Raw genomic sequence first — 14499 nt, 5'->3', positions numbered from 1 at the left:
CAATAGAAATCCTTTAGGAAAAATGATTCAGTAATGTTTAATGCACCATGGATATATAGTTAGCTCATGCTTCTTTTCAGTTGCCTGTAATCATTCAATCATAATACTGTAACATCCACCAACAATCACATCTCTATACAACACATTCAGTAACATTAGTCAAACTGCTTGTACCTAGCAGTGCAAATTCAAGTATGTATCCATGGATGAGATACAACTTGTTTTCTCTTTTTAGAGGCAATCTGCACAACTTACTTGGTTTTGACATGATTTGATAATATTTTTCTACCTGTTGCTTTAGTATTAGCTGACTGGGATTTGTTTAGGAGGATGCAGTTTATAAGTGCAGTAAAAATAACACAACAATAAGTATTACATATAGGTGACTTAACACCAGAATGGTATTAGCAATTGCTGGGTCTTAAGTCTGTTCTGCTCCAAGTTCACAAATATTACCATCTTTTCCATTTCTACTCTAGAATAATGATCTATTATTAGTGTGTCCAGTTCTCAGCATTCTTTTTAAGTCAGAATGTGATTTACATCATTATGCTGAATAGAAACTGAATTCCATTAAAGTCCATAAAAGGTATTAAGCTTTCACACACCTTTTGTACAGAAGACATGGGAACTAGCTTTACTTTGGAAAGTAAAAAGTTTAACATAGTTTTGGTTGTTGGCAGAACTGATATGTGAGCAAAGCCACCATGTTTACTACTATACTGGATTCCATCCTCAGCATTCAGATTTGCACCATATAAAGTTCTGAGAAGGGTGAAATCTACCTCTAAATATCTCTGCAGAGTCTTTTTACATATTTTCTATTATACTGCCACCAGATAACTCTATTTAGATCCTATCTGAATTCTCTCAGATGCATTTCTAAAATGCCATCTATTTAAGGCATGGACAAAAATAAGCATCAGGATGGATATTGTGAGATGTTTTCACTATTATGATCTCTACTGTCACAAAACACTTTCCTGTTGTTTACATTCTATTTTTCTAAATGACTTCTGACTAAATCCTCTCTTTCTTTTAGGGTCCTGATGGCTACCCGGGAAACCCTGGTGATCAAGGACTACCGGGAGAGGAAGGAATAAAGGTCGGTACTATTCCATACTGGCAGAGACTAAAGGCAGCATGACATAGTCAGGAAGAGTAAATTCAAACAAAAAGCAGTACATGAATCTGGGTGATTTCTCAGTTGAGAAGGCTAAAAGCTTTCCCCCCATCCCTAATTTCTGACTTCCAGGATAAATAAGTTTACTTGGGAGGCATTCTTCTGAGAAACATATCTATTCCAGAATAACACTGCCTTTGCCGCACCACTTTACCTTTTTGGTGAATATAGTTCCACTAATTTTTACAGTCCTTGTCTATTTGAGAGGATCAAGTAACAATTGCTTCCCTTTCAGCCTAGATTTTAGAGACAGCTTTGCCCCCTTTAAAGTACACCACTGCTCCAGCCACCTTCCTCAGAGCAGGCTAGATGGATTAGCCTTTACTGTATCAACTTTAGGTAGGAGTTAGTTATTACATCTTCGCTTCTTTCTGACCAAGTCATGCTGGAGCGTCTCTTTTACTGCTGGTTTCACTGACAGCTGCTCTGGGTTTCAATCATTTGTTCCTTGCCAGTTGCCCCTTTCCTCACCATCTCTTCCCAGCTGGTGCTCTTTTGCCTGCACCTAGACCTCTGAATCTGGTCTGTCCCATGCCAGTCCCTTTTGCTCCTTTCTTTCTCTTCTCTTCCATCTAATTTTTGACTCAACTTCCCTTCTCTCCACACTTTCAATTTCCTTCTCAGCTTCCACCATACATCCTTCTGCTGGGTGTGACCATAACATAGCTTGATTGGGACTAATTTCATTCTGATTCCAGTATATGTGTATGCATGCATACATATGTAACTAAAACAACTATATCTATAACAACTGTAAATGTAACAACTATAATTAAATTGTAACTTACATGCATTGTTTACTACATCTTGTTTCAGGGAGATCCTGGCCGGCCTGGCAGACATGGCCCACCTGGTCCCACTGGGGAACTCGGAGATTCTGTATGTAACCCTGTGACTTCTCTGAAATAATTAAATTCTTTGAACTTCAGAGCCACACACTGACTGTAGTGCATCAGTAGCATGATTTCAAAATGCGGATATGATATATGATATGATATGATATGATATGATATGATATGATATGATATGATATGATATGATATGATACATAAAGGATATGTTCCTTTAGGAAAATATGAACCTTGATTAGACTGAACTAAACTTGATTAGGCTGAACTAAACTTAAACTAAACTCCTCTAGTAAACCCCCAAATGTTAAGGGGAACATTCATTATATTTGGGGACAACTACTTATTGGAAGTATGATTGAAATGAAGTACCTAAGAGAGTATGTGCTTCCAAACTGCAAAATCCAAGGTTTTCTGCAACATTTGCACTCCCTCCAGTACAAATTTCATAATCCACGCTATTGAATGAACTCTCTAACATTGTGCTTGAAACTATCTGTAGGCAGATGGTCTGAAGGTAAGCATTTTCCAGCAACGCTTTTTTTGGAGAGACTTTTTCTTCTAACCCACTCTTTTCAGAGTTGTATTTAGCAGGACTAAAAATAAAAATAAAAAACTGGCTTAAACAATCTAAATAGACCCCTTAAAACTTGGTCCTTCCATCCTGATGATAATTAATTAATGATTTGTATTATAAGAGACAGGAAACAGTTTTGCAAAAACCTAACATTTGGAAGTGTGGTTCAGTGTGATCAACTCAAATAATCCTCTGGAACACTACCTTTTGTTGTCCAAAAGCCTTTTCTAACAGGTTTTGTTTCTATTGTCTGTCTTTTATTGTTAAAGGGACCAAAAGGATACAAAGGAGAACCTGGTCTTCCTGGTCCCAAGGGAAGTCCAGGCGCCAAAGGACTTGGGGGACCAAAAGGAGAAGCTGTAAGACCATTGATGCTTTCTAGCTTTGCTTTTTTAATGCTTTTTAAAAGCAGGCTGCATTACAAGTCTTAAAAGACACTCAGAAGGGTAATACTTCAGAGCTGCATACAGTATCTAGATGCAGGTGCCAGACTTTTGCGGTTGGCTTTCTTTATATAATACCTTGTGAAACAATTCATGGTATCAATCGTATGAAAATTTGGAGCGTCCAATTTCTTTCTTTTTATGACATTGAAATGTAATCATGTAAAAATGTACTGTAATGTCTGACCCTTAGTTTTCTGCCTTAATATTTAAATTTTAATAAAATGTCTCCTCTTGGCACGTATTAATGGATGAAATGCACAGAAAAACAAATAGGAATTGTTTTAATTTTAAAATAAATACATTGTCTTCTTCCTCTTTGAGAACTGATCCACCAAAAGCTCTATTAAGTGCAGAAATCTTAATTTTGAAAGGTTGCTCTGGTCTGAATTATGCTCTAGTTCTTAATAATCAAATGCTTTTATTTGGCTTTCCTTTCCTGGTAGTATTTTTGTGTCTTAAAATAGAGTAGGTACTCTTTGTGCAGCTGTTTAGCATTTCTGTTAAATAATCCACATTTGGAGTTTGATTTTTTAAAAATAATTTTACTCTGTTTTGCTCAGGGTCGTCGTGGTGATCCTGGAGACATAGGAAAACCTGGAAATCAAGGATCCAAGGGGGAAAAAGTAAGTTCATCTGGTATCCAAAACAACAGATATAAACCTTTTCAATGCTAGTGCTTACAAAAATCTTGGGAAAGATACATGGAGATTTCTAGTGGAAATGAATTAGCTATAATAAAGAACCAAAGGTTGTCTGAGAAAAGTTTTCCTTGCTTCTAAAGAAACTTGCTTGATTCCCAGTCCAGGAAGATAAAGGGAGCTGTTACCTATGATGTTCTTTTGCCTTTATTAATTTTCCAGGACACATTGGTGAATTTTATTTCTTAGTTGGAGTTCTTAACATGGTGCTTATAGACTTCGGTCAATTCACCAGTGTATTTCTTGGCAGCTGCCTGTTTGATTTGACTTTTAAAGTTTAACAAAATAAAATTGGGAAAATGACATTCTGCAAAGCAAAGTTCCAGCCTTTAGAATTATCTGAGTTCCATGAGCATTCGTTGAAAATAAAAATGGAGCATGGTGGTAGCTGGTCCACAAAACAAGAGAAGGATAGATAAGGAGAAGCCGATGGGGGACAGGAGAAAGAGGCAGCATCTCTTTCCTTCTGGCAAATTAGTATTTTATATGTGGCCATGTTCACTGTATTTGACAAGGTCCATTACATCTTCTGAAAGATTTAAGTATATCCAGTGACTCAAATGTCTGTAAGCCCTTTTTAGGCCTTTGACTTTATTTTTAAGAGCCATGGTGGCGCAGTGGTTAGAATGCAGTACTGCAGGCTACTTCTTCTGATTGTGGGCTACCAGCAGTTTGGCAGTTCAAGTCTCACTGGCTCAGAGTTGACTCAGCCTTCCATCCTTCTGGGGTCAGTAAAATGAGGACCCAGATTGTTGGGGCAATATGCTGACTCTGTAAACCACTTAGACAGGGCTATAAAGTATTGTGAAGCAGTATATAAGTCGAAGTGGTATTGCTATTGCTATTTTTACTTACGTTTACCTGTTGCAATAAATAGGACAATAAATAGATTTAGAGAAATAAGAAAGTAGTGGAATATTAATCCAGGTCCCCAATGTTTACCTTACATCAAGGTTTAAATATTAAATTTATGGATGGATTGATGTCTTGCTGGAGTTTTCTCTCATACATCCAGTTATTATACATAGTAAGCTACAACAGAGTTGAAAGCAATAACTAATATGAATTATTTCTTTATTCACAGGGAGATCCTGGTTCTGAGGGACAAAGGGGTCTACCAGGAGAAGTTGGAGAGAAAGGAAGAAATGTATGATAGAATATCAGTCAATGCCACCCCCATTTAGACTTCTCTAGCCACTACTTTAAAAGTAGATGGAAAAATGTTTCCCTATTATTATAGATATTTACATATTATTGATGTACATATATTACTAAAATTGGGGAGACTGCTAAAATATCCTGGCAAAATGGCACTTTATTGTGTTAAATTTAAAAAACTTTGATGCTCAATTCCTGACAGAAAAAAAGAAAGATGGTAGGGGAAGAAGAAGGAGGACAAGAAGTCCAGTCACTACTATCTACTATTAATTATACTGCTTAATAGAGTTGATGGGAAACAGGAAATCTGCAGCTTTTTTTGGATAACTTTTGTCCTCTAAAAATTGTATGGATAACTTTTAATTTTTAATTGTCTGGATCACTTTGTGTTCTAAATATTGTCCTAGAATAGATTCTTCACTTTCATCCAGTTTTGCCTCCTTGTTCATACAACTTTCTGAGACTGGGTCTCCTTTCCAACTGGGTTAATATTAATGTTTAATATTTCAATTTTGAGGCTCCGTGACTCTAAGGTAGCTTACAGTTAAAAAGTTAACTTTTAAAAGAAACTATCTTTTAACATAGTTAAAAGAAACATTATACATCATTGTGATGTATACATTCCATATGATTAAGGAACCTCAAATATGTTAACACATCTTTCATAGTGTGCATTTAACGAAATATAGTCTAAAGGTATCTAATAGAAATTGTTCCTCCTTATTTGTTGTTGCAATGAAAAAAAATTTGGCCATTTGTACAGCATGAGATTCTAAGTCTCTGGTGCAACCCAAAGTCTGAAATATAATGCAGCAGGAAAATTGAATTCTGATGAACAATAAATATTTTTGTTTCCTGCTTTGCAATAATCATTAAATTGATTTTATAAGGATTGACTATCAGTTGCTTGTTGACATATGGTTGAATGAGTTCAGATTTGATAGAAATAAATCTGTGAAATCAGTTATGGCTAAAATAAGATTGACAACATATAAGCAAAATTTTTCTGTGATATTCTAATATAGGTAGTCCTGGACTTAGAACCATTCATTTAGTGACCATTAAAAGTTATAGTGGTACTGAAAAAAATAAATTATGATCAGTCTTCAACTTATGACCATTATAGCATCCCCATGGTTATGTGATCAAAATTCGAGCACTTGACACTTGGCATGTATTTATGACAGTTGCAATGTCCTGGGTTCATGAGATCACCAATTTGTAACCTTCCCAACTGATTTCCAACGTTCAAAGTCAATGGGGAAAGCCAGATTCACTTAACAAGCATATGTTTCACTTAATTGCAGTATTAACTTCACATTCACTGTGGCAAAAAAGATTGTAAAATGGAGCACAACTCATTTGCTTAGTAACAAAAATATGGGGCTCCATTGTGGTTGTAAGGACTGTGGGTTGTGAGGATTGACTATATATAATACAATAAAAAGGCTCATTTTCACATGTTATGACTTAGGATGACCTTATTCTCTAGGTAAGCCTCTATATGTCTACGGTACAGACAGATAGATTATCAGAGTTGGAAGGGACTTTGTAGGTCATCTTGTCCAATATCCTGCCCAAGCAGGAAACCCTACAGCATTTCTGACAAATGGGAGTCCAATGTCTTCTTGAAAGCCTCCAGTGGTGAAGCTCCCACAATTTCTGAAGGCAAGCTGCTCCATTGGTTGACTGTTCTCACTGTCAGAAAATTTTCTAGGTTGAATCTCTCCTTGTTCAGTTTCCATCCGTTATTCCTTGTCTGGACTTCAGGTGCTTTGGAAGATAGGTTGACCCCCTCCTCTCTGTGGCAGTCCCTCAAATATTGGAACACAGCTAGAACACATTCTCTTCACTAGATTAGGCATGCCCAGTTCCTGCAACTGTTCATCATATGTTTTAGCCTCCAGTCCCCTAATCATCCTGGTTGCTCTTCTCTGCACTCTTTCTAGAGTCTCAACATCTTTTTATAGTGTGGTGACCAAAACTGGATGCAGTATTTTAGGTGTAGTCTTACTAAGGGTTTATAGCAGGGATGAAATCCACTTACCTTTGCTACTGGTTCGTAAATGGGAGTGCACACACCTCCTCCACGCATGTGCAGAGCCTTCTGCACATGCGCAGAGGGTCAAAAACAAACATGATGATGTCTGGTCGAATGGTGGAGCCTCCCTCCACCAGTGCTACCAGTTTGCCCGAGCCGATAGAACCGGCTGAATTTCACCACTGCTATTAGTACCTCACTTGATTTTGATTGTATCCCTCTGTTAATGCAATTTAGGATTGAATTGGCTTTTTTGGCTGCCGCCAGTGCTGGCTCATATTTAAATGGTTGTCCACCAAAACTCCAAGATCCCTCTCACAGTTGCTACTATTAAGCCTGGTTTCACCCAGACTATATGTGTATCTGAAGTGGTATCTGAAGTGAGGGATAGCTCTGACTGTTCATCTCACATTTTGTTTCACAGGGAGATCAAGGATCACCAGGCCAGCGTGGTTCACCAGGTCCTATTGGAGAAAAGGGCAATCCTGTAAGTTTATCTAAGCACATTTACACGATACAGCCATTAACTTACTCTCTATGTTGTTGCTTTTCAAGAAGCAGCAAAATAAGAAAATAATACATTTTCTTCCCCGTACAAATTATTCCAGTCAAGATTAAAACCCTTGCTCTTTGCTTCTTGCTATAGATTTCACTTGTCCAGTTTTTCACAGCATCTCTGAGATGATCCAAAATCTACTACTCTTCTTTTGTTATTTATTAGAATTGTCCATAGTAACCCAAGAGAATAAACAATTACAGCACTTCAAATGATGTGTTGTAACTGCATTTCAACTTTCGGGAAAGTGTTTTTTCAATTTTTGTTAATGTGTTTTTAGGATTTGAGTATACCGTAATTTGATTATAATTTTTAATTGTTACATAATATTATAATAAGGAATGCAGTCTTCATTAGAAAAAGTGATGCAATTATCAAGGGATTGAAGAAATCAGAAAAGTTCAATGGTTAGGTCAGGAATTTTAGCATGAAATTTGACACAATAGTATACTAAACTGCAGCCTTTAAATGGACAAAAAAGCAGTGCCTGAAAATCTAGAGTGGCTGCATTCTGTTGCCTGTCATGGATTGGTAAAGAGCAGATGGAAGGAAAACATGACTGGCTATATTTGAAAAAAGGTAATATAGAGAACCCCTTGTAAGTGGAGGAAAGGATATTGATCATGCTATTCTAAATGCTACCTCTGATCATTCATTTCTATATTCCATCTCTTGGTTTTCTCCACACTTCCTGTTTGCAGGGCTCAGCTGGAACTCCTGGGAGAGAAGGTGAAAGGGGCGACATGGGGCCTAAAGGACCCAAGGTAAGGCCTGTAGCTACCAGGAACAGACATAGAAGTCTGCTCTAGTTTGCTTTGTAATATTAATTTGATTTAATCACCTAAGGCAGCCTTGTTTTAAGACTGTGTTCAAGACAGAAGAGATGTTTTTGTCATTCTCCATGTCTTTCTTGAAAATTCAGATTCAAAGCATTTTTAATAAATTGTTCATTATCTTTCAGTCGGTGTTTCTTGCCAACTGAATTGGGTTCTTCTGTACTGCTTGCTCGTTAAAGGGCTATTAAACTTAAAAAGGAAAGTCAGTTTGATATAATGATTGAGGATAGAACTAGGAGACCGTGAATTCTAGTCCTATCTTAGGCATGAAGTCATCTGAGTGGTTTGGGGCAGTCACTCTCTCCTAGCCTTTAGAATGAGAAGCCTAGGAAGAAGGAGGCAATGGCAATAGCAAACCAGTTCCAAAAAACCTTGCCAAGAAACCTGCAGGGACTTGTCCAGGCTGTTGTCAGGAGTTAGTGCTGACTTAAAGGTGCATGTGAACCCACACACATGTGCATGCCCACAGACATACTCTCTCTCTCTCTCTCTCTCTCTCTCTCTCTCTCTCTCTCTCTCTCTCTCTCTCTCTCTCTCGCATACACACACACACACACACACACACACACACAGACAAAAGGTCAGCCGGTTATTTATTAATGGCAGTCATGAACAAACTTTTAAGTTGTAAAAAAGTTTATATCAATATTAACTATGTTTCTAAAATATTAATGTTGATAAACATAAAGTTGGTTAGATTTTACATTTCTTATATAGGTTTTTCGAGATTAAACCTAGTAAGAAAGTTGAGATTTCATTTTGAATTAAGTTTTCTGCATTGTACTATACATATCTTTCCGGTACTTTTGATTTTTTAAAAAATGTCTCTACCACTTTTGGTAATTTTTTTTTCTGTTTCCGGGCATTTCAATTGTCTATTATTGTATGTTTTCTTTATGATGGAAATTATTGATAGAGTTGTGTACCATGTATAAAACATTTGTTACTAACTTTCTTTCAGATTAAAAAAGAAAGCTTGGAGTATATTTTATGGAATTGGTGATTTTATGGATGTTGCAATATAATTTAATCTATGTAAACTGTCCTGAGTCATTAGAGTTGGTGGTATACAAATAATTGTAATATATAAATAATAAGAGCTAAGCTCAATTGTCATACAGATTAGTAAGAAGCAAACTTCTGGAGTCTTATACATGAAATGTTTGAATTGCATGTTTATTTTCTTTTTTTTTAATCATAGGGTGATAGGGGAAGACCTGGCTTAAGCGTTCCTGGTCCCAGGGGACCCCGGGTATGTTTTTATGGTGTGGCATATTTATATTAATTGCTAATATGAAGAGGCTTCCCAGAACAAAGCAGAAGCACCATTAGAAAATTTCATTTGTGGAACAATCCATGAGAAAGTCTCTTCTCTCTGTCTTTTATTCACCTACTTATATTTTTAATCCTTCCAAGAACAGCGATTTCCTGGCTGGTTTAGAATCCAAAAATCTCTCTCTGGGAAGACAGAGTCATTTACATTCACATCCTTCTCTTTTGAACTTCTTAGAATGATCCTGCAAACATGCAGGAGCGTGGTTTTCTGACAGTTTCAGGAAATGCTGCCAAATTTAAAGCTGTAAAAACAATGCCCTTGTGAGCATTTTTATTGTGGAAGATAAAAACACAAGATAGCCCTTATCCTTCTTTTAACCTTTACTAAAATAAACACAGCCCGCCTCCCTGCTGCCTCTCAATATTTTCTAAAGAAATTAATCTCTTCTTTCCATCTCTTTTGCTCACATCATGGATAAGTAAAGGAAATGAGGTGGAAAATATAGCAAAGGATTGATTAAAAACATACAACAGAAAATTATTTTCTAACTAAGCATTTTACAATGATTTTCCTTTACAAGTAGATGAAGCAATTATCTTTGCAACAGATTATTTTAAATGGAGATCCATTAAAAAAGTGCAAAACTTTTAATACTTAAATGAAAGAGCAATTAAGGAAATGTTTTATATACAACTAACATACAGTATACTTTAAACTGTTATTGTGAGGTAAAGAATATATTTTTTGAATGTTTAAGCCAAATACATTCAATTCAATGTTCATTGACAGAAAAAACACTGACAGACCATACTTAGCCATAATAGGTACATTGTATGTTCAAAAATGTTATGTGAATCAAACCAACTGTATCGTATTCAATGATTATTAACTGTGATTTAATGTGTTGTGATGGATTCAGTTTTTTTGGAATGTTGCTCATCAGATATTTTACTATTCTCATTCTTTGTTGAAACCAAGGGAAATTGCTTGATTCCCTTGGCCCTCCAAAAATTATGTTTGTCTGTTAACTGACCTATTTATTTATTTATTTATTTATTTCTTTATTTTATTTTATTTTATTTTATTTATTTATTTATTTATTTATTTATTTATTTATTTTGTCAAACACATACTAAACAATATATATAAGTATAAGCATGAAATAAACATGCAAAGTGAATACAACCAAATGGAACATTAGGACAAGAATGGTAGGCACGCTGGTGCTCTTATGCATGCCCCAATTAACTTATTGATCACCATATGAAATGTCATTATACTTTCTTATATTTGAATAAATCTATGGCATGACAAAATATAAACTGGAACACTTTTCTCTCTTTCTAGGGTGACAAAGGTGGAAAGGGTCAGCTAGGCCCAGAGGTATTGTACACTTATGTACTTGCTTTTGCTAATAAATTGGACATTAGGTGATGTCATGTTATTTTCCTTCGCTTGTTGAGGAACTGATCCCAGAAGCAGCTATGAGAACTGGCAGGAGGAAGGTATAGGTAGCGTCCATAGTGGAGTTGTTCTGGGGGTCTCTTGAGTTGCCAGTAGGATACCAAAACAAGCCACAAGATTAATACCAGTATTTCTCAGCTCAGCAACTTTAAGAGGTGTGGACTTCATCTTTCAGAAATCACCTCCTGCTGAGATGTTCTTCTCACAAACTAATTTTTATTTCAATTTAGCTTAAGCCCTTAACTGAGTCAGGAAAATGAGGTGTTGAGAAGGAAATAGTGAGTTGTAGAGGAAAATACAAAACAATATCTTCTTTATACGATTTTTGAGACAGGGTGCAAGAGGTGACCTTGGACCAAAAGGACTTAAAGGGAAAAAAGGAGGGCCAGGTGATGATGTAAGTAGACTCTTGAGCTTACATTCTCTAAACTATTTAAGAACTTTAACCATTTGAAGACTAATTTAATATTCTGATTTAAAAAGCATTTCCTGTGTGCTCTTCCACTGCTCTTTGGCTTATCATGAACTTAGCTAATGATAAGCTGATATTTCATAATAGTAAACTCATATCTTTTATAAATTTACAACTTCTTTCATAGGCTTTAAATTATACTGTGGCCCATGTAATCTTAAGAATTATAACAACCCTTATATCTCATATATAATTGAATATACACAGTTACAATTATTGTATTGTATGTAGATGATATGCATACCATATACTTATGACAAGGAGATTTAAACACCAGAGAGCTTGTGGTTCCATGTTTCTCAGGCCTGTGGTTAAAATACAGTTGCAAGTTTACTGGGGTACCGTATGTTCCCTGCAATGGTAATAATATCTGAAGCCTGCTGAATTTTTTTCAGGATTCTTTAATGAATCATAGGTAGAACCTCAAAAACCTAATTTAAGTGTTGTACTGGTTGGGAACTGTTTCCCCCTTGGTTCCATTTCTGCTTCTGGCTGAAATGATCTTATAGAGGTTTTTAAAAACATTGCAAATGATGTGTGTGTGTGAGAAAGAAAGAATGAGGTGGAGGGGAAGGGGCAGGGGCAGGGGCAGGGGCAGGGGCAGGGGCAGGGGAAGGGGAAGGGGCAGGGAGAGAAATAACTATATAACCAGAGAGTTATAAATACCCTTTAAACCGTCTTTGAAACAATTATCTGTCTCCAAAGAGCTGTCATTCATTTTCTGTACTCTTCAGTAAAACCTTCTTCATTCACTGCCTTTAACTGCTTTTCTCTGTCTCTCTAGGGAGGTGTCGGCCTTCCAGGTCCACCTGGATCCAGAGGACCAGATGGTGAACCTGGACCCGAGGTATTATAGTTGTGCATCAAGTTGGAACATTATTGCATGGCTCCCTTCCCTTGGGGTGAGGCATTTGAGCAATCCCAATCCAGAGAAGCAGGAGGCAAAAGAAGAGACTACCTTGATACCACCGGTAATAGGCTTTTGTCCCTAAGATGGGAAGAAAGTATGTAACTTTCTAAGCTCTGACAGCAGTCCATTTACTGCATGTCTGCAGAGAGGTTGGTAATGGTGCTGCCAGCACCGCAAGTAACATCCATTATTTTCTGTAGGCTGTAAAAAAGCAGGCCAGGTGGAGGAGTCCTTTCCCGTTTAATATACTGCTTACCTCAGGATTTCAAGGAGAGCAAGTTGTATGCTGAGCATCCCCCTCCCCCCATTTCCTTGTCCTTTGAACACAATGGTGCACTAGAAGCATTCTGTCATTTTGTCAAATTTCTGTTATTCTGTTCCTATTTATATTGAATTTATTCCCAAGAACCATTTTTTGGCTCTACCAAAACACGGTCAGTCCCTCAATCAGAACCATCTCATTATTCTCATATCTGCTACTGTCTCTCATTCAGGCCTTTTGTATAAAAAATAATCAAATCAGTGAGACTTTTAAATACATCTGTTTGCTACCATGTTTCCCCGAAAATAAGACCGGGTCTTATATTAATTTTTGCTCCAAAAACACATTAGAGCTTATTTTTTGGTTAGGTCTCATTTTGGGGGAAATACGGTACCAAATGCATCCATCTGGCTGACAATCTTAACTGGGGCTTATTTGTGGGGGAGGAGGGTAGGGCTTATATTATGAACATCCTGAAAAATCATGGTGGGACTTATTTTCTGGTTAGGTCTTATTTTTGGGGAAACAGGGTATTTATACATAGAAATAGATTTATGCTTAAACCACATGCTCATGTTCAAAACCAATAAACTTTTTCCTAAGTAATTAATCAGCAAACTGTGACATCATTCACAATCATTCTTAAGTCTCTGAATGATGAATTTTTATACATGCCATGACACGTTTTCTGTGCTCTTAATTTTACTTCTTATTTAAAGCAACACTTATATTTCCAAAAGCTAGTGAATATTAAAAATATATTGCAAGTGGATATACTTACATCCTGAAATCTCAGAAAGGTGAATTCCATCATCTTCTTTTCTAGGGTGACCCTGGTCCTCCTGGAGATCCTGGCCTGACTGTAAGTCAAGAACATTTCTTATACTGCATACTCACTTTGGTCACTTTGCTGCCTTTCTGGTATCAGTGATAATTTGTTGTGAGCTATGAAAAAGCACAGCAAATGCTGCTTCGCACTATTTGGCATAATAGAAATTATAATCAGAAGCTGATTTTGTTTCATATATATCTTAATGCATGTACTCTCTGATCAGTTTTGTTGAGGTAAGGCAGATATTTGTGTACTTATAGTGTTACAATAATGGAACATTGGAATGCACATTACTGTATAATATTTATAATAATCTACTGATGTTCATGTATCTCTTGCATACATAATTGTTGCTGTTGTTGTCGTTGATAGGATTGCGATGTGATGACCTACATCAGAGAGACCTGTGGCTGCTGTGGTTTGTTCGGAGTCTTTGCATGATCTTCAGTTAGAGTAGAAGGGTTCTCTGAGAAGAGGAAAATTATACCATTTTGATAGGGGAAAGTTGCCATCATATCATGGTGTTCTTCAGTTATTTGATGGCTAGGCTAATTTTGGACAGTTTAGGGTAAGACTAGTAGCCCTTACATCAAAAGGATTTGCAGAATTGTAGATGACTCTAAGCAGTAGATTTGTTTTTAATTCATTGCAAATAGGCAGAAATAGTCACAGCTTATCATTACCATGGATATGTGCCTAATGTGGGAAATAACCCAGAAGGATATTGTTTGTTTTGTTGGTTCCTTTAAAATTATTGGCCATTAATTTAGAAAGGTTGCATTTAGAAATGAAAGAATGTACTCTTACTATTTTCTTTCCTGGGATCAGAACTGACATCATTATTCACTCTGAACTAACAATGACTGACCAAGCTGCTTAATTAATGTGATCCAGAATTAAGCTGTACCAGAAGCTTAAGCTTCCAAATGCCAAACTTCAG

The 14499-nt window shown here is 36.5% G+C and overlaps 1 protein-coding gene across 3 annotated transcripts in view; it reads left to right on the top strand.

Moving 5' to 3' along the window:
• COL6A2 (collagen type VI alpha 2 chain) overlaps positions 1-14499 on the top strand; it is a 55243-nt gene that overhangs the window by 25202 nt on the left and 15542 nt on the right. For all 3 annotated transcript variants that reach the window (XM_058184734.1, XM_058184724.1, XM_058184742.1), the window contains exons 12-24: positions 1043-1105; positions 2000-2062; positions 2878-2967; positions 3615-3677; positions 4837-4899; positions 7376-7438; positions 8209-8271; positions 9545-9595; positions 10967-11002; positions 11418-11480; positions 12340-12402; positions 13554-13589; positions 13932-13977. In XM_058184734.1, the coding sequence (XP_058040717.1) occupies positions 1043-1105; positions 2000-2062; positions 2878-2967; positions 3615-3677; positions 4837-4899; positions 7376-7438; positions 8209-8271; positions 9545-9595; positions 10967-11002; positions 11418-11480; positions 12340-12402; positions 13554-13589; positions 13932-13977 (763 nt within the window). The remainder of the gene's footprint in view (positions 1-1042; positions 1106-1999; positions 2063-2877; positions 2968-3614; positions 3678-4836; positions 4900-7375; positions 7439-8208; positions 8272-9544; positions 9596-10966; positions 11003-11417; positions 11481-12339; positions 12403-13553; positions 13590-13931; positions 13978-14499) is intronic.

Source organism: Ahaetulla prasina, chromosome 1, assembly GCF_028640845.1.
Source record: "Ahaetulla prasina isolate Xishuangbanna chromosome 1, ASM2864084v1, whole genome shotgun sequence".
NCBI lineage: Eukaryota > Metazoa > Chordata > Lepidosauria > Squamata > Colubridae > Ahaetulla > Ahaetulla prasina.
Note: the sequence above shows the minus strand (reverse complement) of the source record. Positions and strands in the feature narration are given on the sequence as shown.